Below are 20,232 nucleotides of genomic sequence, written 5' to 3'. Positions count from 1 at the left end.
AAAGAACCACGTAAGTCAAATCTGTGATGCAAACCTGGCAGGTCCAGTTATCCCTACACACCAGACACGCTGTCTATCAAAAACGTAAAGTCACATAACGCACACTATCAGCGCCCACGGGCACACGCCGGACCAGGAAGGCCACCTCAAAACAGCCCACTTCCCCGTGCAGATCCCGACCCAAGTGAACAGAACAGCGAGGAAAAAAACGCCTCAGCGCAGCCACCCGGGCCCCGATCTCCCGCCCGGCTCGGCCCGCCGCCCCACCGCGGGGCCACCGCAGGGCCCGGCCCGGCGCAGGGAGCCGCCGCCGCGCCGCTACCGCGCGGGGCCATTGTGTGCGCGGGCGGCGCGGCGGAGAGCGCCCCCGCCTGGCCGGCCGGCCCCGACAGCCGCCCGCCCGCCCGCCCGCCCCCTGCCTGCCCGCGCTGGCCCCGCCCCGCGCTGCTCCCGCCCGCCCGCACCACGGCCATGACGTACCTCTATTTCCAGCCCGGCGAGGCCGGCGCTCTCGCATCAGGGCGCTTGTTGTTATTTACCCCGCGCCGCCGGCCCCGCGCCCGCAACCCCGGCCGGCCCCCGCAGCGCCCCGCGTCCCCCCTCAGCGCCGAGAGGGAGGAGCAGAAGGAGAAGGCCGAGGTTGCTTTTAAAAAAAAAAAAGCCAAAAAAAATTTCTCCGAAGTTTTTTTTTTTTTTAAGTTGTATTTTTTTTTTGCGGGAAATTCAATTTTTTTATTGGGCTGCTCAGGGAGAGTGAGGGGGGAAAAAAAAAAAAAAAAACACAACTTTGCCCGCCGCACCGCGGTCGGCCCCGGCCGCTCCTCTTACCAGATTCTCGTAGCTCCGGGGATGCTCCTTGCCGGTCCAGTCCGTACGCTTGGGCAGCAGCTAGGGGAGGGAAGAAAGGACACCCCGTGAGCGGCTCCCCTCCCCCGAGGAGCCCCCCAGCAGCGCCCGGGATGGGGCGGGGGAAGCGCCAGAGAGCGAGGGAAGGGGGAGGGAGGCCGCAGGCGGGGCGAGCGCTGGGTGCGCGGCGCCGCTTACCTCTTTCTCCGCCACTTCTCGGATCAGGACCTGCAGCAACAACAAAAGGGGGGGGGGGGGAATAAGAAAAGGGGGGCGGTTTTAAGAAAAGAAAAAAGGGAGAAAGAGGACGAGGCTGCGAGCGCGCCGCCCGATCCGCCGCCCTGCCCGGCCGCCCCCTCCCCGCCAGGCCCGGCGGCGCCATCCATCCGTCCCCTACCTGAGCCGCTTGCTGGCAGGGTCCGTCCTCCAAAAAGCGAGCGATGAGGAAGTAGAGCTCTGAGGGGAGAGGAGAGGCGGTGAGGCCCGGAGCTCGCCCCTTCCCCGCGGTCTTCCCTTTCTTCCCCCGCTGCCCGCCGCCCCTCTCTGGCTCCCGCTCGGTTCCCGCCGCCCCGCACGGCGGCTCCCCCAGCACTCACCCGCTCGCAGCTCCGCCGTGTGCCTGCTGCCGCCGTCCCCGGACATGGCGAGGCGAAAACCGGGGAGGGGAGGGGGGGAAGGGGAGGGGGGGCTCGGGCCGCGCTCCCGCGGCAGCGTTGGGGCCCAGCGAAACGCGTCCGCCCGCCCGGTAGCTGTCACTGTTCGTTCACCAGGAAGAGTCTCGGCTCCACCATTCAACCCACGGCCAGGAGGAGGAAACAACAACTCACAGCCACCCGCCGCCAACGCCGCCGCTGCCGCCGCCGCCAGCCAACGCGAGCGAGCGAGCGCGATCCCTCCGCCCGGAGAAAGAGTCCCCTCCTCCTTCTCCTCCGCGCCCCCCTCCTCAGCCCTCCCGGCCCCTCGCGCCGCGCCGCGCGCGCCGCCCCTCCCCCCCCCCGCGCCCCTCAGTCCCCGGCGCCCGGCGGCGGCCAGGCGGGGAAGGGGGGAGCCGGCTTCTCCTGCCCCCTCTCCCGCCCCGCCGCCGCCGCCGCGGCGGTCCCCGGCGCTGCCCGGCTGAGGGGAGAAGGGGCGAGGGCGAGCGCTACGTGTTTATTAGCGGGCGGGCTGAGGCAGAAGATGTCGGAGCGGCAGAGGCGGGGTGGGCGGGAAGGCGGCGGGCTGGCGGCTGAAAGGCGCTTTCTCTGCGAGGTGCGGGCGGCCGGAACGCGGAGGGATACGACGCACGGGGAGGAGGGGCTGCGGCGGGGCAGCGGCTATTCGCGGCGGCGGCGGCGGGGAGGCTGGAAGTTACCGAGTTTCAGTGTCGCAGAAATGGGAAGCGAGCGAAGCCAAAATGCCCCCGGGGAGCGCGGCCCCGCTGGGGGAGGCGGGCTGAGAAAGCCCGGCCCTCCTCCCCTCTGCTTGCCGCGGCTCCTCCAGCCCCCGTAGCCAGGCCCCTCCCGGGCGCGGGGCTTCGGCAGCCCCGGGCTCCCTCAGAGCCCGTCGGGGGCCTCGGGGCGCTGCGGCTCTGGCAACTGCGCGTAAGTGCCAGTGTCACGCGTTGTTGGTTCTTGCTCTTGCAACATCGTGCCCGGGGCCGGGTTCGTGCCTTGGGTTTGGGTAGGGGGGCGGGGACGGACCCCAACAAACCCCAAACAACCAGAAACACACTTTTCTACGTTGTTTGGCGGGGCCGCCTAGGCAGCTCTGCCTGGGGCCGGGGTCCGCCACGGGGCGGAGGGTGAAGGGCTCGTAGGGTTTGAGAACTTTCCTTTATAAAGAAGAACCAAACCCAAACGGCTAATAACGATTTTATTCGTTGTTCTTGCCGCCGACCAAATCAGACACGCGGGACTGACGAATCTTCTGGCTTCTAGGAGCTATGGCAAGAGGAGGAGTGTTGTCAACGCGAGGACAAGCGAGGGATGGTGATGCCTGCAACCTATGGCTGAACTGGAGGTAATTCACTAGCGGATCAATAACCTACCCAAGGTTCCTGAAAGGCTGCAACATTGTACGGAGCCTGATTAGCGATTAAATCATTCATTTATTTAATGTTTGGTAGTTTGATGATACCGAATAAACGTTCAGATTTGTGCTGTAACTGTTTATTTGCTGCTTATAGTCAGAAAGGAAAAGAAAATAAAAACAAAGAAAATGTCCACTGATAATAACCTTTTAAAAAATCCGTATCCGATGAGGAGGGGGTTTAAAGGAGCATAATTACTTTTCTTCATGGTTTGCAATGCATCTGTGCTTTCTCAGGTCAAATTGGGGCCTTGTGAGAACGAACGTGACTGTGGACAATAAGAATGAATTTAGCAGTGATCAGTGTAAACAGGGGAAGCTGTCATTTTTTAGTACTTATTTTGCCCCAGTTATTAACTAATGTAACTTGTGAAACAAAACCAAAAGTATGTTTGAAATGATACAGAAACTAGACAAAGAATATTTTGTGTGTAAAGACCCTGAAGCTCTCAACTCTATAACTTTTAACAAAATTCAATTTAAATTGTATTTCTGTGCAGCTGAGGAAAGGCTGAGTTGAGCATTTTTATATGTATGCTTCCAAGGCCCGCGAGCTGGGTGTACGAGCCTACTGCTTGAGCTTTGTGCTTGGCACAGCGAGAAAGCTTGCTGCAGCCACCCTTCTGCTTTATTGCACAAATGTAACTGTGAAAGGTTAGAGAAGGGAGGCGAAAATGTCACGTATTTCCATAAAGTCCTGTTATAAAAAGTGATAAAAATCAGATTTATATAGCAGATGCCTAGCAGCTATGCATTTTCATGTATAATTATCAAATGCCTTAAAAAAAAAAAATTGAAATCATAATCTAACATGCGGTCTGTAATCATTAGGATGAATATATTTTGTAGTATAGTTTTTTTTGAGAAGTAAAATTGTGCATACTAGATTTGATCATTTTATCTGTGCCTATGTTCACTTTATATATTTAAAAATGTACGGGTGTTTCCTTTTTCCCAGTTTTTATAACAATAACCACTCTGTGTTTCAGCTTTATTTTAAATCCACACTTCAAATAATTAAAATGGCAATGAAATCATATTTACCATTTAATAAAGATTTAAAAAATAAAGTGACTTGAGTCTTTTCTTAGCGATGTAAAATATGTATTGTAATGTCTCTCATAGGTGGTTCTTGCAACAAAGGGCTACATGAATAATGTGATTAACATTTTAATTTCCCTTGATGTTTACATAAAAGAAAGTATACTTACGCATGACATCACTAAAACCATAAACCAAGCAACAGAGAAATTTTAACAGTTAAGAAGTCTGAAAGTAGAGAAAAACTATCCTGAATATATTGAACTTCCCTGTTGTTTTGGCAACTTGTAACTTTTCCTGATGCAGTTTAAAATACAGCCCACAGATTCAAAATGTTCTTGTTCTGACAGTAAAATAAGGACTCTTGTCTTTTATTTGATTTTTGTAGAGCATCAAGCAAAATGGAATCCCAGTTGCTGACTTGAGCCTGAGCACTGCAGCAGTACAAATAATATTTAATAAACAGCTTTTATAAACATACATTCCACTTCGTTTTGCAGATGAAATCTGATGGGCTTTTTTGTTTATTTGTGGCTTAACGTGGAAGTCACACCAGCCAGAAGAGAAGATGCAGAATTATTATTGTTTGGTGATGCACATTAGAATGAGTCTTAACAATTCCTGCAGCAGTCACAAATATTACATTAATTTTTCAGAGATATTTTAAAAGTGTTTTTTCCCTGTTGCAGTTAAAACGGGGATGTTTTCATTATGTATACAAGTGGATAAAAATATCCTCATCTCTGAATTTTTACTACCTTGATTATTTTGCTTTCAAATAATTCCTTTTTTTTGGTGTGATATGGCCATCTTACATTATCCTTAAGTAAAAATACATCACTTCTGCTTTATCAGTGAGATTTAACACTTTTTTAGAAGATATTTCTACTCTGAAAAGTCTGCATTAAAAAAAATAGTAATGGAATTATTTTCCTTTTTCAGCTATAACAATTGTTAGAGTTAAAAAGTCTCAGATTATTTTAATTAGTAATTTGATGGTTTTAACATCTCGTAGCTTTACATATTCTTGCAAATGTTGTATCCTGTTGTGACTTTCAAATGTGAACAGGTTCACTAAAATAATTTTACAAAAAAGCAAGAATGAAGTTTTTTAAATTTTGCTGTTAATAAAGTTGATATGTAAAATTTAGTCAGTTTTGGACTGATCCCAAGCGTTGTTTGTTGGGGTTTTTTTTCCCTCTACATTATTTTATTTTTTCTTCCCCGTTCCCCACTTCCCCAGAAAGTGCTATAAGTATCCAAATACAGGTAAGTTAGAATTCTCTTGAATTACTGGTTACTTTTGACAGATAGGAATGTAGTATCTCTGGTTTCTTCTTGATTTTTCTGTATCTTGATAGTTTTGGGGTTTTTTTTACTGATATTTTTCCCCTCGTAATTGTTTATATTGGTTATCAGCATGGTTTAATAGCTTGCAGCCAGAAAGTGCATTACTTGAAACTTAATGGTGGCAGTTCTTGACATGAAAATCCTTCTGTTTCTTGTGAAATTTGCTCTTTTCATTTTCTTTATAGACAAAAGGAAAGTATTTAGGGTTTGCAAATTGTTGAGCTGAACAATGTAGCTAAATACTTGAAGCACGATATTGGCAGGGGGGAGGTCAGTTGAGAGCAACATAAAGCATCGACTAAGCTTTCTTCAGTCTTGGTTGGTTGGTTGGGGTTTGGGTTTTTTCAGTGTGAGTTTTTTCCACCTCAAACGAGAATTATGACCACCAGTTGCTTGCCTTGTCACTGTTGATTCTTACTCTTGAAACCAACCATTAATCTTACAAGGGCAAGAAGCGAGTGATGGTACTTATGAGGCCAGCCAACTTTTTTTATTACTATTGTGTATATTAAATATCTTCAGAAAGAACCAAATGAGCCACAATACAGTACTACTGTGAGTAAATTCCTTCTGCAGTTTTAAACAATAAGCTACAATTTAAGTAGCGTCATACCAAAATTATTTTAAATACTCACTTTTTCACGCTTCATGCCAAGAAAATATCCTGCCTGCACTCTGCATCAGTTACCTACCTAAACTTTCAATTATGGAGCTCCTTACAGAGTGTTTAGCTGCTGTGTATTCTGCTCGTATCAGATATTAAATAGTGAACTGTATGTCTGTATTCTTTAATTTCCTTTTTCAGTGCACCCATTACCCTAGAACATGCATGTCTTCCTACTCCACAACACACCGTTTCAACCTTTCGCTTGCTTCTCACTGTTGGCTAAAAGTAGTGTAGAGTTAGGTATCTGTATTACCCAAACCACCATCAGAACTGACAAATTCATGTTTTATAAGAGCACACGAATAGATGAAGATGCTCTGACAAGCACGTTTCTAGGTGTTCTCCCCATGTGCAGCTAGAAGAGTAAAGCTAAATCAAGTCACTTATGAAGACATCATTCATTTTTGTGTAAAAATAAATAATAAGCCACGAATCTACCATCAAGCTTCTGAAAGAGATCTATGTCATTTATATTTTGAGCAGTAAATGAGTCTGGCTGATATTCATCCAGTGATCCTAAAAATCTCTTTAGTATGTTGTTACCCAAATAGATATGAATTGCACCAGCCATGACATTCTTTCAGTTTCACTATTATATCTTTGAGTACAAAAAACTTCCCTTACAAAGAGAAACTAAGAATTAGGCCTACATAATTCCTACTGAATAAAGGAATTCTACTGTTTCATAGAGGGGTTTGGTTTTGTTTTAAAGCAATTTAATTTGTGCTCCTGTATGTTGTAAAAGACCTTCAATTAAAGTTACTGGATCAGTCTGACAGTACAACTTTCAATGCTGAATTATCCAGAGAATTTTGAAAAAATGATTAAACAGCTATACTTAATTGTTTGCTATTGGGCTTCTCTTCACAGAGAATCTTGGATATTTACCATGTTCACTTCCACGCTCATTTGATGTCCTCAAAGTTTTCTGAGAACTCTAAGGATTTAAGTGGAGCTTTCAAAACATTAATATAGAGGGTGTATTTTAGAGGAAAGCTACTCCATAATGGAAATAGGAGCAGAAAAAAAAAAAGTTTGCTACATTGCTTTGTATATTGACAATTATTTTCTTAGATTATTACTTCTAGAAAACTTTTGAAAATGTTTGCTGTTACTATACTTTCTAGTAAGGTATTCCAATATGCTAAGGCAATTTTTGTTGAGTGTAAGATTCTCAAAATAAGGTGTGTCATTGATTTCTTTCACTGGTTTCACATTAGACTTCTAAGAACACTCACTTTCCAATTAAAACTATTAAACCTATCACTACACTCCCTGATAGAGTCCCTCCCCATCTTTCCTGTAGGCTGCCTTTATACACTGGAAGGCTGCTATAAGGCCTCCCCAGAGCCTTCTCTTCTCCAGGCTGAACAACCCCAACTCTCTCAGCCTGTCCTCATAGGGGAGGTGCTCCAGCCCCCTGATCAGTTTCGTGGCCTACTCTGGACCCGCTCAAGTGAGTTCATGTCCTTCTTATGTTGGGGGCCCCAGAGCTGGACACAGGACTCCAGGTGGGGTCTCAAGAGAGCAGAGTAGAGGGGGAGAATCACCTCCCTTGACCTGCTGGCCACACTTCTCTTGATGCAGCCCAGGATACAGTTGGCTTTCTTGGCTGCGAGCACCCATTGCTGACTCATAGTCAGTTTTCCATCCACTAATACCCCCAAGTCCTTCTCTCATGGCTGCTCTCAATCCATTCATCACCCAGCCTGTATTTGTGCTTGGGATTGCCCTGACCCATGTGCAGGACCTTGCACTTGGCCTTGTTGAACTTCATGAGGTTTGCACAGGCCCACCTCTCAAGCCTGCCCAGGTCCCAAGCTAGAAATGCAACTTTTTACAATACAGATGAGAGGTTATTTTTCTGACTCTTCAGAATGGGGCTGGTTATCAGTAGCTTTGGTATAGACTTGAAATTGCCCTGAAGTTAATACAGTGGACTATTAAAGATTTACATCTATGTAATAACTTGAGAGATTCCAGCCTATTGTTATCAGAGATACAGTCTGATGTACTTGTTAATGTGTAATTACAGGACTGGCCAAAGGAAAAATATTTCAGTGTTTACAGATACTCATTGTGCAATTTAGATAAAACCAGAGGAGACTATAAGAAATATCAGAGAGATCTACCCAGAGAAAAGCTGAGCAGAACAATGTAAGTAAAATTTCAGGATGTTACATTCAAAATAATCTATTGGAAGAAATAATATAAGTCAGTCATGCTCCTTATGGGCTCCTAAAGCATTGTAAGACAAAAAGCTCTGTTTGATAGCTGGTAGTAAACCTTCTAAAAAGACCGTTAGATTTATTACATATTCAACATTGAGAATATGGTAATTTTTTTTTAGAACTCCAATATGAAACCAGTGAAACAAAACAATGACACATCTGTAGGAATATTGCATTGAGTCTTTCACTTTATCTCCAAAGACTTACTAGTTCAGATATATTTAACTGTATGAGTTTCAGTAAGGCCAAATGCCAGGTGCTGCACTTCAGCCACAACCCCCAGCAGCGCTACAGGCTTGGGGAGGAGTGGCTGGAGAGCTGCCAGTCAGAGAGGGACCTGGGGGTGTTGATTGACAGCCGGCTGAACATGAGCCAGCAGTGTGCCCAGGTGGCCAAGAAGGTCAATGGCATCCTGGCTTGTATCAGAAATAGCGTGGCCAGCAGGGACAGGGAAGTGATCTTACCCCTGTACTCGGCACTGGTGAGGCCACACCTCGATTACTGTGTTCAGTTTTGGGCCCCTCACTACAAAAAGGACATTGAATTACTCGAGCGTGTCCAGAGAAGGGCAACGAAGCTGGTGAAGGGTCTGGAGCACATGTCGTACGAGGAGCGGCTGAGGGAACTGGGGTTGTTTAGTCTGGAGAAGAGGAGGCTGAGGGGAGACCTCATTGCCCTCTACAACTACCTGAAAGGAGGTTGCAGAGAGCTGGGGATGAGTCTCTTTAACCAAGTAACAAGCAATAGCAGGTAACGGCCTCAAGATGCACCAGGGAAGGTTTAGACTAGATATTAGGACGCATTTCTTTACAGAACGGGTAGTTAGGCATTGGAATGGGCTGCCCAGGGAGGTGGTGGAGTCCCCATCCCTGGAGGTGTTTAAGAGTCGGGTCGACTTAGTGCTGAGGGATATGGTGTAGTTGGGAACTGTCAATGTTAGGTTAATGGTTGGACTAGGTGATCTTCAAGGTCTTTTCCAACCTAGACGATTCTGTGATTCTGTGATATATGAGGAAAATAGTTAGAATCAAGAAAAAATACTCTAGGAATAGGATTAAAGACCAAGGAAAAGGAATAAAGTATTTGGAAGAGGTAATATTTAAGTGTGGCATACAAAATTTCTCTGTTTCAGAGAAGATAAAGCTTGATCTTGTGTAAACTCTAGGACATAGTTCAATAACTGAAATAGTTGAAAGATTTAAAATTAAAAATTATGTTTCTTCCCCATAACAAAAGATAGCCATCCTGGCTTTACTTTTGCCTCAGAAATCACTAAAGCAAGGATTTTAGCAGTCTTCAGAAGAACTGACACTTCTATAGGTAAGAACGTGCCGTGACACTACACATACATAATTATAAAGATCATCAGTGTGATCCAACACAGCCTTGCTATGTTGCTAGCTTTAAGACAATCCTTAGTTTTTCCAGAGTATTTCCTTTTAGTGTTGTTTGATTTCATTTAGAGCTGCAAAGTATTTTTATTTCTATGTGGTTGAAATATCTGCTTTCCCCAAAATAGTAATGATGTAGTGCAAGTAGTACCAATATTTGCACTTACAGTAAAGATTTTAGTGCTGTTAGCATTGAACCATTTGGCTGACAGTGCCTACTTTGTGTAGCATATGTGATTTGTCAATCATCCATGAAATACACATCACTGAGACTCTGATCTCCATTTATTATTCAGTCTTCTGAGAAAGTTCTGGGCTGCTGATCCGGATTTCTCAATATTTTGTATTCCTCTATAGCATCTACTTGGTGCCTTGAAAGGATTATTTTATATTTTTCAGTTTGCCCAGATAAACTGTAGAAAAGGTTAGGTGTGCCAGGTAGGCATGGTGGACCAATTGCAATATAAACTGTGTAAGGTAACCACTGATTTAAAATCATTGAATCAATCTCTTGATTTTACAGGTTTTAAGAGTACCAGAGGCAGGAAGTATGTTGTCTAATCATGACAATGACCCTTGCATATATGTGATGCTGGTTAAGTTTTTTGTTTGCTTCCTTGTTTTTAACCTAATACTAATGTAAGATGGAGACTGGCATATGTGCCTCCCTTTTCCCAGGTGAGGACCTACCACAAGATTAAAAGATGATGATCACTCTAGCTCAACTAATGTGTAGTTTTCCCATGCAAAGTGGAGCAGCTTATTTAACAGAGGCTAAGAAGAACCCTCTTTCGAAGATATTTACCTGAGTGGCTAGCTCATTCTCCTTGGAGGTACAAAATACTGTTTTCTCTGTGGAAGAATTTGAACTGAAGTTGGATCCCTCTGCGCACCAGAGTGGATGAAAACCACAAAGTTGTTGTGTGAAAGACACAACCACCACTTTGGTTGGGACTTTGTTTGGTAAACATGCTCTGGAAATGCTCCATGAATGGGGTGCACAAGTGAGACAAGCAGAAGACGTGTGGATCGTGAGCTAGTCAGAACAGGCAGCTTTGGGCACACTCAGAAGTCTTTCAGACACCCAGAAACATTTACTGTTGGAGAATTAAGTATCTACATTTTGAATGGTAAAATAATGTAAAGATTATTTTATAGTTAGACTGTTATACATGTTCTCACCCAGCTCTGGGTCAGCTCATCACTGATGGGTGTTCTTGCAACAGGCTCTGGTCCATTAGCACACTGCTAGTTTTGCACATGTGCATTTTATTAAAGCTCAGACTTCCACGATCAAATAAAAAAGGAATTGAACTTGATCTTTCAGCATCAAGTTTGACTACTACTAATTGCTTCTTGGCAGGCCCTTATAAGTAAAGCCCTGAGTAACACTAAAACTCAATCAGCTAATGTAAAGAAACACGATGTCATACAAAGACTAGATTGTGCATTTAAAGAAATACACAGGTATTTATTTTTAACACAGTTCTAATTTTAGAGTTGGTTATTCTAGTTATAATAAAGCTACGTTTATTTAGTCTATGTATCAGGTTTTTTTGTGCATATGTTTGAAAGTGCTTTAAAAGAGAAATTACTGTGTAGGATTAATTGATGTTTCCACCTAAATGCAACTAAAGTTTGAATCACCTAGTTAAAATATAAGTCATGCCAAACCTGCATGTTAGCATTTGAGGAGTTGGGACCCTTCAAAATCCTTATCTAAAAATACGAAGGTTCTTTTTGTTTAGAAATGAAAGCTGAGGTTTTCAGAGTTTACTGTCTTCTAGATCTGAGCAGTAAAATAGCAAATTCAAACAATTTGAGAAACAAAAATAGAAAACATAATTTCTCCCACGTAGTCTAATACAATTCACAGAAATCATAGGGTTTGAGAAGAACAAGGGGGGCTGTTCTGTTGAGCTGCAAGAGGAATTACCCACATGAAATCTAGGTAGCATTGAAAATAATATACTGTCTTTTTAAAGAAAGGATCACACGGATCCTGTTAATCACAATTTCATCAGAACTTTATGTCTCAAAGCTTAAATTTCAAGACATAGTTAAGTTTCAGAGAATTCTGGAAAATTTGTTTTCTACAAATACAAAAGAGTTGCCTAATAAATTACCAAAAATATTTCCTGCAGAGCCTGTTAGTTATCAGGTTTTTCTAGGTTTGGTTTTGCTGGTTTTAAAGGATGAACAAGGAGTGTAGAGAAAGTAGCAGATGAACAAGCAGAAATCCAGGTAAGTCACCTGTGCTATAGGGAAGCTATTTAAAAATTAGAAAAACAAATATTCAGACAGTCCCTTAGAAAAACATTATGGCAGCTTTCTATCCATCAGGTAAATGCCCAAGTTAAGGAAGAATTGACTTATGCCAGAGTTCAGAGTCAGTAACTTAAAATCACAGAGGTTCCCCCTGAACTTCTAGTATTGATGTTTCTGGTTATCGAGAGTTAAACATTACAGTAGGTTCTCAAACCCCAGCAGGACACTTCCTTTTGCCAGACTGGCAAACCGGTAATAACAGACAAGGAGAAGGCTGAGGTACTCAATAACTTTTTTGCTTCAGTTTTCACTGGCAACCTCTCTTCCAAAATCTCTTGAGTGGATGGACCTCAAGATGGGGACTGGGGGAGCAAAGTCCCTCCCACTGTAAGAGAAGATCAGGTTCGTGAGCACCTGAGGAACCTGAACATACATACATCCATGGGACCTGACGAGATGCATCCCAGAGTCCTGAGGGAATTGGCTGATGTAGTTGCCAAGCCACTCTCCATGATATTTGAAAAGTCACAGCAGTCAGGGGAAGTCCCTGGTGACTGGAAAAAGGGAAACATTGCACCCATTTTTAAAAAGGGTAGAAAAGAGGACCCTAAGAACTACCCACCTGTCAGCCTCACCTCTGTGCCTGGGAAGATCATGGAACAGACCCTCCTAGAAGCTGTGCTAAGGCACGTGGAGGACAAGGAGGTGATTCAAGACAGCCCTGGCAGGCTTCACCAAGGGCAAGTCCTGCCTGACCAACCTAGCGGCCTTCTATGATGAAGTGACTACCTCGGCAGACAAGGGAAAAGCTACTGGTGTCATCTATCTGGACTTCTGTAAGGCCTTTGATACGGTCCCCCACATCATCCTTCCCTCTAAATTGGAGAAATATGGGTTTGATGGGTGGGCTGTGGTGGATGAGACATTGGTTGGATGGTCGCATCCAGAGGGCAGTGGTCAGCAGCTCAGTGTCCAGATGGAGATCAGTGACCAGTGGTGTTTAATATCTTCAACAGTGACACAGACAGTGGGATCAAGTGCACCTCAGCAAGTTTGCCAACAACACCAAGCTGAGTGGTGCAGTTGACATGCCTGAGGGACAGGTTGCCATCCAGAGGGACCTGGACAAGCTCAAGAAGTGGGCCCATGTCAACCTCATGAGATTCAACAGGGCAAAGTGCAAGGTCCTGCACATGGGTTGAGGCAACCACTGGTATCAATACAGGATGGAGGATGAAGGACTTGAGGGCAGCCCTGCTGAGAAGGACTTGGGGGTATTGGCGGATGAAAAGCCAGACATGACCTAGCAATGTGCACTCGCAGCCCAGAAAGCCAACCACATTCTGGGCTGCATAGAGAAGTGTGTCCAGCAGGTCGAGGGAGGCAATTCTCCCACTTTGCTCCGCTTCTGTGAAACTTAGGAGTACTGTGTCCAGCTCTGGGGCCCTCAGTATAAGAAGGACATGGACCTGCTCGAGCAGGTCCAGAGAAGGGCCATGAATATGATCATAGGGGATGAGGACAGGGTGAGAGAGTTGGGTTGTTCAGCCTGGAGAAAAGATGCCTGGGAGACCTTATTGCAGCCTTTCAGTACTTAAAGGGGGCTTACAAAAAAGATGGGGACAAACTTTTTAGCAGGGCCTGTTGTGATAGGACAAGGGGTAACTGTTTTAAACTAAAAGAGAGAAGGATTTAGAACAGATATAAGGAAGAAATTTTTCACAGTGAGGGTGGTGAGACACTGGAACAGGTTGTCCAGAGAGGTGGTAGAAAACAGGTTGGAGGGGGCTTTGAGCAACCTGGTATAGTTGAAGATGTCTCTGCTTATTGCAGGGGAGTTGGACTACATGATCTTTAAAGGTTTCTTTCAACCCAAACCATTCTATGATGATGATTCTTCTTCTCCTCAGACCCTGCAAGACAGTTGCTGACAATTTTAATAACATAAGCAGCTGATTTCTAATGCCCAGACCCAAGCCCTGATGTTGTTTATTGCTTAAAATGTATTTTCAAAGTAGTAAATGTTCTTAAAAAAAAAAATCAGAAAGAGGTATTCACCTACCTAATCTCATTTAAAAACAAAACACTACACACTTCTTAAATTCTAACAACATAGCAGCATCTCTGCTCTGTTTTTTCCAGTTAAAGTCCTTTTCTTTTGAAGTCCTCTACAAGTGCTAGCAAACCCAGTCCAAATTAGAAGCCCTAAATCCCTTTCTTTGGGTCTTTTAATCTAAACTAAGTAATTAACATTCAAGTAAAATTAGAAAAACCCTCAACTGAAATTGACTTTTTGATTTAGGGTCCACCACTCTCAGTGCATCCAAGATTTCATCTGATTAAGTGTAACTCCAAAATGTGTTGATACCATATACTCCCAACCCTGACTTTCAATTTGAAATTTTTCGGCAGCCAGCATCCTTGGATTTTTCTCCTCCCTCCAGGAGAGTGGTGTGTGTACCTCTCAGTTCATTCACTGTTGGATGCTTCTAATAGTGTAGGACTCTCTGTAGAAGGGCAGGTCACGACATATTTACAGACAACAAAATTTTGAATTCCTGTATGCAGAAGGTAAGGAGTACTTGTTGTTCCATTCCTCAATTTTGAATTCTACCCATACAAGTAAACTGAAGACTATTAGTGCCCGCTCTATTTCTGAGGCCAACTGTCTCATGCCAGTGACCATATCCATATTATTAAACTCTTTTAACCACCAAAACAGGACGGCTGCATCTTCACTGTCAGCTGGGGCTGAGCTAATCCCTGCACCATGCCAAGGGTTGCTTGGGAGAATCCTGCTCGGTGCAGACCAAGTGCAGGGCCTCTGCTGATGACACTTTAACAGTGTAAGCAGCAGGCTTCAAGTCTCCAGCTCTGTGCCCCAGCACCTTCTAATTTGCTAGCTAGTCACAGCCTTTGTGACAAACAACCACAGACTGCCATTGTGCTTTACTTCTAAATAAGCAGATGTCTTTTTAGTGAGGTGTAGTATATAAAATATGGAATATGTCCAACACAGATGTCCTCTGTTAGGAAGTTCTAGAGGCTGACATAAATCCTAGCTAGTTTGTAACAAACCCTAATACATCTCAGTCCATTTTTTCTCAGCCTCCAAATTATTTGATTCTTCATTCTGTCTAGCAAATAATAAGAAAACTCTGAAATGCTTAAAATGATCATAAAAGCTTCTCAGGGCCACACTAAAGATCACTGAAGAAGAGTTGATGTGGAAAACAAACCTGGAAAATAGAAAGTATAAAACTGCCAAGAAGTTGAAAGAAAACAATGTAACATTAAATGGAGGTAAAATAAATTAACAGCTGTCAGGAAGATTCACAGTATGTCTCAAACATTTACAGTGTTCTGAACTGGTAATGATCTATAGTTAGAGGTAGTCAAGAGCTGGTTGCAGATATTTGCAACAAATCTATTTAAAAGTGCTTGAGGGATATTGCAAAGGAGATGCTAAAAGACTTTGTCTGACCTTACTAGGCACAGGAGGGCTAGTGCGTGAAAAGCATTGAAAAGACTCCTTAAATGGGATTTGGATGTAAAGCTTCTTGCTGTCTTGTTCTTATCTGATGAAAATAAGATTATTGGGGGAAGGGGGAACACCCAGTTTTGAGAAAAGTAATAAATAACAGAGCCCTTTATTCGCAGTCCAACAATAACATAAAAGGTATCAATCTGCTAAACATGTCAGATGTACTGTTCTAAAGAGAGATATGATACCAAATGCATAGTCTAACTGCTTCATGAAATAAAGGGAACAGTCAGTATCTTCCATGCTTGTTGATATAAAACAAGGCTATTGTTATTAGCGATAAACCGAATCAGTCACTGATTGCAGTACTTGTGCTGCAAGCTGCTTTCTACATATCACTTCATGTGTTTTAGGATCAACAGACATAAAGCACCACACCACCATGGAAGGATGACCCCAATCCTAACACTGAAACATTCATCAGATGAAGAACCTTACTGTTGTTTTCACTTAAAAGATCCAACATTTCAAAAATGTTAAAGACACCCCTGTGATCGTGCAAGTATCAATGGGACAGCGGCTTGACAGAGCTGAAGAAACGTGTTCTAACATCAGTTATTTAAAACTTGCATGGCAGTGATTCCCCTTGCAGTTTCATCACTGAGAGTGACATCAGCTTAGAAATACAATTTCATTTTTCACTGGTCTTTGGGATACCTCTACAACTATATTCAACTGCTGCTGCAATTGGCACATGCAACTCAACATTTAAAATCAGTTGCATACACTTCCCATAGTCCTAACGGCATCTCTACTACCAGAGAGCTGTCTCTTGTAATTAATTCCTATTAACATTATCCACATCCACTACCTTTGAGTAATTATCACCAGCTTTCTGATTCACTGTAGTCATTTAACAGAATCAGCTGCCAAAAGTGTCACAACCAAATCTATCCTTATGCATCCTCTTGGAAGAGTGCCTTTCTCTGCTGCACGGTATCAGAATAACCTGCAGCAGTCACCTTGTTCTCTTAGATGAGCTACCACTATGCTACGCACACATTGTGAATTCATGGCCCACACTTCACCTCTGGCTGCTGAGGTCAAGCAACCCACATCTGGTGCATGGCCACTCTATAAAGAAGTCTCAAAGTAGTAGCAGAGGTGCTAAGTTCACAAGGCCTTCCCCTGGTTCTCTGTCTTAATTTGTAACCTTCCATCTCACCTCAGAGGCTGGTATCTATTGCCACTGATGTAGATAGCAGATTCTCAGTAGCATCTTGATGCCAGGCTGCTTATCCTAGATGATCACCTCCATGACAAAAAAGGGCATAAAAATTTTTATCTTCTGCTCTTGTTTTAAGATGAGCTGAAAAGTTGACATAGACTTTCATTCACATCATGAAGGATGCTCTCCTGCTGGCTTTGGAAAGGAGTCCGAGCTCACTGAACCCTCTCACCACGAATGCCATGCTTGGCTGTGGACTCAAAAATTATTTTCAAATTGAGTGTAATACATTTATAAAGCTGTGTAGTATGATGTGGTAAACTGTAATAAACAGGTTCTGGATGCCGTCTCTCAGAATTACCTTATCGTTTAAACTTTCACATACCTAGTTGTCTTGGCAAGTGAAGCAGGCAAAGCTTCCTGAAAGACTCCAGAAGTTCATCAACACAACTAGTAGTTATCCTACAGGTGGAAATTTGGCACTGACACACAAATGATTCTTAAGTGCAAAAATGCCCTCAAGGAAGTAGAAAAAGTTAAAGTTAGAAGATTTACCATAAGTATATCTCAGAGGGAACAAAAAAAAGTAAAGTACCCTCAGTAACTGGATTGCTGATAAAAGACCTGAGGAGAAACAATAAATCTAGTGACATTCAAGGCTTGCTTACACATGCAAAGAATTTTGCTGTGTTTCTCTCTTGTACCTATTCCTAGAAAAATGCTTCTCCTGTGTTGCGTCAGATCTCCTCCTCCACACCCACCCACCCAGATTACAGGGTCAGACTTCTTTCCCTTTTGCTATTCCCTCTCCCTCCAGCTGGTCTTCCACAGAACAACATCGCTTCGCAGTCACTGCAGAGTATTCACACATCTCCTCTCCCACATCCAACCGTGAGGGAACTTTCTCCCAACCTCATCCTGGGACAACCCACAGCTGCCACAGTAGCAGCACCCCTTCCTCTTGGGAATAATACACAGCCATCTTTAAAATTACTGTAAGCAGAATCACAAAAATTCTCCAGACCCACTGCTTTCCTGTTCTCAATTATTCTAGATGCGACTGACATACATACATCAGTTTCTTAAGCTGGTTATGAATGCCTTCGTGTTAAGGGTTCACATCCTCCACCTCGTTACAGAATATTCCTGTTACACGTAATGTAAGAAATTAGGAGGGGTTTGGTTTGAAGAAATTAGATCCTTACGATGTTTTATTCTGATTCTTCTAAAGCAAGCTTAGAATGGCCTTCCACCTTAGTCCCAGGATAATGCAAAAATTCTTGTGCTACAACCTTTTCTTTGTGAGGAACCAGAGTAACATTTTACATTCATTTTAGAAACAGACTGAGGACTTTGACAAGATCACCACTTCCAGTCACTGTATTGTCATCTTAAATTATATTGCTTTCCATTAAATTGTTCATGATTAGAAGATTCATATCAGACAGCTTAGTACCTGAAATCATCCAATACAAATTCACTTTTTTCTGGGCCACAAGTCTGAAATTTATTTCTGAATGAGAATCAAAACAGTGATAAAACAAATCCTACAAGTTATACTGCTGTAACTTAAATGCAGTACTAACATTAAGCACAATGGCCTCATGCACACAAGTTTCTTTTTTGAGCATGAATTTAAATTACTAACTTTATCCTTATCTTAGCAGGTATGCAAATAAGCTCTTCCATTCACATTTGGAAAAAAATGAGACTAATTAGTATCAATAGACAAATTTGAGATGTAGTTAGTTAAGTCATTTTTCACCAGAAGGCATTTATAGCCACTTTGAAGGTGCTTACAAAAAGAGATTATTTTGCTGTACTACTCAAACACTTGTTAGTCTCTGCTTGTTACATATGAACTACATTGTTGCTAATACTATGGTCCATCATAAAGGGAGTAATAGATCAAACCAGTTCTCATCTTGTCCATTTTCTATAGGAAAGCCCTAATTATTTAATTCTGATTGATTATAAATGCAGAATTAGACATTATAAAGGACATTTGGTGGCAATTTGGCAAGACAATTTGGCTATACCTGGCCAAATAACAGCTTTACAGTAAGTTCAGAGTTTCTGAATAAAGCAAGAAGTGTGTTTATCATGGAGAACAGCAGTAGAAAATTCTTGCCTTTACAAAAAAATAATGGCACTGAACATTCTAGTGCGTCTCCTGACCGTTACGTATGCAGCAATTTAACCAGCAGTGAAAGTGTTCTTCAAGCTTTCCTACAAGAAAAGAATTGTAATAAACCTTAAGCCTGGAGGATGACAGAGTTCTTGCCACTGATCATGTTTATAGACAGCCTCCTGTATCTTTTTGTGCTTTGATTCAAATATAGATGTTTACCGACCTATTTAATATAAATTGACATAATGGGCTAAATGGTCACTTTAAATCTGATACCAGCCAGCTGCCCAGCAGTATTCCAGATACAATGATACAAGTGAAAATACAGGTCCACGACAGCAGCCAGGTCAAAAGCAATTTATTCAGAAGAGACAGGCTCCTTCTCATTTCAGATTATATTGCCCTTTCTCATTTGATGACACCTTACCTTTATAGAATACAGAATGGCCACTTGTTTCTCAGTTGTATCATCTCTTTAGGGTTATATAAATTTTGTGTAATTTCAGTAGAAATTTAATCAACATTGTGGCTGTTAAGGCTTGGTATCACAATGTATACTGTAGGATGGTAGAACTGCTTTGATTTTAAACCATGTTCTCCCTTCAACATTTAAGTGATCGTCTTTTCCCCTTCTAAAACTACATTTAAAAAAAAAAAAAAAAAAAAAAATCACAGAACTGAGCATACAAAAAACCCCAAAAAACTTTTCCTATTCCACTAGAAATTTAATTCTTACATATGTATGTTATTTATTCTAATAAGGAATCCTTTATTTTCCTAATATTTCCCTAATAAGGGATCCTATTATTTTCTCGCCATTCCTTCTCCCTTTCCTTCTTTTTTTTCCTTTTTGCACTTATAAACAGATGAACTAACTCTCAAACTTTTGAGACTTGAGCAAAATGTAGCAAAACAACTTAATTTTTGCCGCCTTTTAGCATAATGGTTAATTTGCCATTAGCATTCCCCTTACGTTTGTATCTCATCTGCACGATTCTGCATTCAGAAAAAGCTGCCTTTGCCATCTGAAGAGACAAAATACCAAGTGTAACCTTGTGCTGACATACGCAACTAGCCCAAGGTCAGTCAAGGACAGGGAAGCCACAGAAAGTAACAACCGAAATTATATCAAGCTAAGGGAAGGTGGCCCTTTAACTCACTTTTGTTTGATCATTCATTAAGTCTTGTTTCTGATGTACCTGCCTTCTTTAAACTTAAAAACAGTCCATCCTTCCCAATTATTATTTTTTTTTTTAATGTACCTTGAACTACTCATCTGTTACATCCCACAAAGGACAAAATACCACTGTCAGGGATCCCTCCAAACCTTGTGTTCAAGTGTGAAGCACCAGTCATTAAATACTGATGATGCAAGTTTTTTTGTGGCTGAGATGCAGCACCTGGCACTTTCAAGTGCTGCTTCAAAACTAAATTACTTACATACTTCCTGAAGATGCTCTGCAGATCACCAGTTGCCCATGAAGACTCTAGCTCTATATGTTTGAATGTGCGACCATTCTAATTTTTA

At 42.9% G+C, this 20,232-nt stretch overlaps 1 protein-coding gene and 1 long non-coding RNA gene across 6 annotated transcripts in view; one reads left to right on the top strand and one right to left on the bottom strand.

Moving 5' to 3' along the window:
* PHIP (PHIP subunit of CUL4-Ring ligase complex) overlaps positions 1-2,076 on the bottom strand; it is a 118,859-nt gene extending 116,783 nt beyond the window's left edge. For all 4 annotated transcript variants that reach the window (XM_074819715.1, XM_074819716.1, XM_074819717.1 and 1 more), the window contains exons 1-4: positions 1,443-2,076; positions 1,244-1,302; positions 1,045-1,074; positions 829-888 (exon numbers count right to left, since the gene is read on the bottom strand). In XM_074819715.1, coding sequence (XP_074675816.1) covers positions 829-888; positions 1,045-1,074; positions 1,244-1,302; positions 1,443-1,488 — 195 coding nt within the window. In that variant the 5' untranslated portion in view covers positions 1,489-2,076. The remainder of the gene's footprint in view (positions 1-828; positions 889-1,044; positions 1,075-1,243; positions 1,303-1,442) is intronic.
* A 30-nt stretch (positions 2,077-2,106) lies between these two features.
* LOC141921289 (uncharacterized) lies at positions 2,107-3,983 on the top strand. 2 transcript variants are annotated; one of them, XR_012622634.1, is made up of 2 exons: positions 2,107-2,426; positions 2,763-3,983. It is a non-coding gene; the product is annotated as an uncharacterized LOC141921289 (long non-coding RNA). The 2 variants fall into 2 exon arrangements; XR_012622635.1 differs by having other exon boundaries at positions 2,730-3,983.
* The last annotated feature ends 16,249 nt before the right edge of the window (positions 3,984-20,232 follow it).

The sequence above is a fragment of the Strix aluco genome, chromosome 3, assembly GCF_031877795.1.
Source record: "Strix aluco isolate bStrAlu1 chromosome 3, bStrAlu1.hap1, whole genome shotgun sequence".
Lineage (NCBI taxonomy): Eukaryota > Metazoa > Chordata > Aves > Strigiformes > Strigidae > Strix > Strix aluco.
Note: the sequence above shows the minus strand (reverse complement) of the source record. Positions and strands in the feature narration are given on the sequence as shown.